The sequence below is a fragment of the Sinocyclocheilus grahami genome, unplaced genomic scaffold, assembly GCF_001515645.1.
Source record: "Sinocyclocheilus grahami isolate Dianchi unplaced genomic scaffold, SAMN03320097.WGS_v1.1 scaffold1289.1, whole genome shotgun sequence".
NCBI classification, from domain to species: domain Eukaryota; kingdom Metazoa; phylum Chordata; class Actinopteri; order Cypriniformes; family Cyprinidae; genus Sinocyclocheilus; species Sinocyclocheilus grahami.
Genome location: NW_015506468.1, coordinates 42,675 through 46,362, shown reverse-complemented (window position 1 = coordinate 46,362; position 3,688 = coordinate 42,675). Strand labels below are relative to the sequence as shown.

At 39.0% G+C, this 3,688-nt stretch overlaps 1 protein-coding gene across 1 annotated transcript; it reads left to right on the top strand.

Annotated features, from left to right (window-relative positions):
* The first annotated feature begins 70 nt into the window (after positions 1–70).
* Positions 71–2,720, top strand: LOC107568885 (solute carrier family 12 member 9-like). Its single transcript, XM_016254882.1, has 3 exons — positions 71–118; positions 169–421; positions 1,131–2,720. The coding sequence occupies exons 2-3, from the start codon at positions 190–192 to the stop codon at positions 2,036–2,038; spliced, it is 1,140 nt and encodes a 379-aa protein (XP_016110368.1). The 5' UTR covers positions 71–118; positions 169–189; the 3' UTR covers positions 2,039–2,720.
* The last annotated feature ends 968 nt before the right edge of the window (positions 2,721–3,688 follow it).

Genomic DNA, 3,688 nt, shown 5'->3' with positions numbered 1-3,688 from the left:
ATATATATATATATATAACATTTTATTTATGTATCTCATTCATTTACTGAAGAATTTGAAGGAATATTTTGGGTTATTTTCAACCTGACTCCTGTTGATTAACACAGTGAGATCTTCAGTAAATGTGTGTGTTATTAGAGCGGTACGCCGGCCGAATGATGATCTGTGGTAATTGACAGCAGGCGTTGCATGTGGTACATGAATATTAAGCTGAAAATCTTCTCTATTAATCTGTATGGAGGCACTAACTCTCTGTCTGTGTTTCTCTCCGCAGACGTTCTCCCGTCGGATCCGCTGCAGTCTCAGTATGACTCCTGGTTGTCTCTGGTGGATCATTTGAATATTAAAGCGTTTGTTAATCTCACGCTGGCCGACTCTGTTAGACATGGAGTTCAACACCTGCTGTTCATATCGGGACTCGGTGAGCGACAGACGCCCGTCACACAAACCTAACTGCACTTACACCATCCCCAAAACCAGACATCTTACCATCAAGTCATCACGGTTACAGCATGTATTGTGGTTATTTTGCCGGAATTCTAGTGAAAAATGGTTTATATATGATTACCCATGTGATAATGCCTGTTTTCAGTAATTTAGTAATAAAAAATGTAATGCAATTATTTAAAATGTATTTTTATTTTATTTAGGGAATTAATCACAAATATTGTTTTATTTAAAAATAAAAAATAATTCAAAATGTATTTATTTTATTTGGTGAATTAATCACAAATAATTTATTTAAAAAAATATAATGCAAAATATGTTTTATATTTGTTTCATTTTAATTAAATATTATTTTCTTAATTTGTCTTGTTGTCCAGTTAAAATATTTTTTTGATTTTTTTTACTTTATAAAATGTTATAACGAGAATGAGACTTTATTTATTTAGAATTTATATTTTAATTATTATACATTTATTTATTTATTTATTTTTTATTCTTATTTGTTTGTTTATTGGTTTATTTTTGATTTATTTGTTTTATTTATTTTAATGTATTTTATTTTGCATATTTATTTAATATTATTTATTTATATATTTTATTTTGTATATTTATTTAATTTAATTTATTTTTATGTATTTATACTTATATTTGTTTTATTTACTTATATTTATTTATGTTCACAGGTGGTATGCGACCCAATACTCTGGTTTTGGGTTTCTATGATGATATCCCGCCTCAGGACCTGCTGCAGGACTCCTCTTTATCGATATGCAAATTCACTGACAACTCGTCTCAAACTGATGACCCTGAAGACCAAAACGACCCGCCCTGCCATTTCCCGCCAGTGCGAGGGGGCGTGTCTGTGGGCAGGGGCGGAGTCTGGGGCGGGAAGTCTATGGGGCCTCAGGAGTATGTGTGCGTCATCGCAGATGCGGTGAAGATGCTGAAGAACGTAGCGTTGGCTCGATATTTCGGTCAGTTCGATCGTACGCAGGCGCTCCAGGGGCCCGTATTCGTCGATGTGTGGCCGGTGAATCTCTTGCGTCCGGACAGCGCCGCGTATGTCGACACATGCTCGCTGTTTTTGCTTCAACTCGCGTGTATTTTGAACATGACGAGGGCGTGGCAGAAAGCTAAGCTCCGCCTCTTTTTATGCGTGGAGGAGGGGCGGAGCCTTAAAGGGACGGAACAGAAACTCAAACATCTTTTGAAAGAACTGCGAATGAAGGCGGAAATCTGCACGGTTCCCTGGGATTCGCAAGTCGCGCTTCATTGGCAACGGCAGACGCGATCGGAAAAAATCGAAGAGATGGAAAGCGAAGAGGGCGGAGTCGAAGCCGATGAAGTGTTCGCGAACAGTTTCCCTAGCAACACCTCGCGAGTGTCAGACGAATATTTACAAGCGGTTAACAAACTCATCCTGGACCAGACGCTCCGCCCACCCGCCGTCCGCTTCCTGTATTTGCCCCGCCCCCCCGCCGACACCAGCCGTTACCATGACTACCTGAATCAGCTAGAGCTGCTCACGCGTAACCTGGGTCCGACCCTTCTGATTCACGGGGTCACGCCAGTCATCACCACTGACCTTTGACCTTTCCTCATCATGTGTACGTTAAATTCCGAAAAGAGGAATTTAAACGAAAAAAAAGATTTCGGTTTATTGTTTTTCACTTTTTCTGAGCACTTCACATGTTTACTTCGGAAGAGAGAGAAAATGTACACAAGATGTTACGGATCACGAGAAAACGTTTACCCGTTCCACTCATTTCATTCCGGTTCTTCCGTCTCTACTTGCCCTTTTCTTTTCTCGGATTGTAACAATGTAACAAGTGGAGTTCCTGGAATTCCAGAATGTTGCCACTCGGCAACTGAATGTTTTTCCCGACTGTAATGTTTTACGATGTTTTTAGCCACTCCAGAAGTATTTTGAATTTCCACAGCAAAAGAGCAAAGATTTGTGAGTGTGTTTGTTTACTTGATGCAATAATAATAATGTTTTTTTACGGCCAAGATGGATCTCTTGCTTTCAGCGGTAACACTGAGGTTTACCGTTTTATTCACACCAAACCAAAGTGCTTTGTGTGTGTGTCACGTGCCTTTTTTGTTACAAAACTGAACAAAAACACACGCGTGCGACTAACGAACAGTACGACAGTATACCTCCACACGCGTGTACGAAATCACACTCCATTCTGTGTTTGTATGGTTTTTAATATGCAATCATTTTAAGCACTGCCAAATTTAAGTATATCAATAAATAAAATTGTTTAATAATTGAATAAAAATAAATAATGTTTGCTTACTGACTGTTGTTTATTTGGATTGAATGTAGTTCTATTAATTTTGCAAATATTCATTGCAATAATAATTTTTTTTTACTCGGTTTTACGTTATTTGGACCGATTACTGAGATGGTTTATTATTTGTGTAAATTCTCGCTAACAATTTTTTGGTTACATTTCACTCCAAAGACATTTTTTTGAAATGCATCTGATGCTTTACTTTTGAGATTTTACTATTTTTCACTCTTCACACTTTTGATTCTCATTGCTGTTATAAAATATTTGTATTGCAGATGGTTTGCTGTAAAAATATGCTACAATACGATGTTTTTTTAAAATTCATATCACAGATTGAAGGTAGTATAACAAATGCCACTTATGTATGAATATATCACTATATGTTTTCTTTAAAATTATAGTAATGAGAATATAAGTGGAAAAGTTAGTTTCAGTTAACCTGATGTGAATGCGTCTCGCTCAGTTTCTGCAGGCTTGTTTATTGGAGACATCTGAATGCGAGACATTCGACTGAAGTATAAAACGGCAGGTCTTTGACTGAGCGTGAGGGGGGTGAGGGGGGTGGAGGAGATAAACCTGTTAGCTGAAGGACTCTTCTCTGAGCTAAATGAGGTCGAGTGCTTATTTGGACGGCATCCATGAACTGAAATGATCGAATGCGCTGACATCACATCACATCCACTCCTGCGGGAGCGGCCCTTTGGGTCAGGGCATCTTTATTGCCATGGCGATGGAAGCGGTTGTCATGGTGCTGCCGGTGCCGGGAGACCCTTCGTAGTGCTGTGATGCCATTTGCTGCGAGCACAAACACACACACACACACATAAACACACACACACACACTCTCACACAAACACACACACACACTCACACTCACACACACACGCTCACACACCCTCTCACACACACACACACACACACACACACACACGCTCACACAC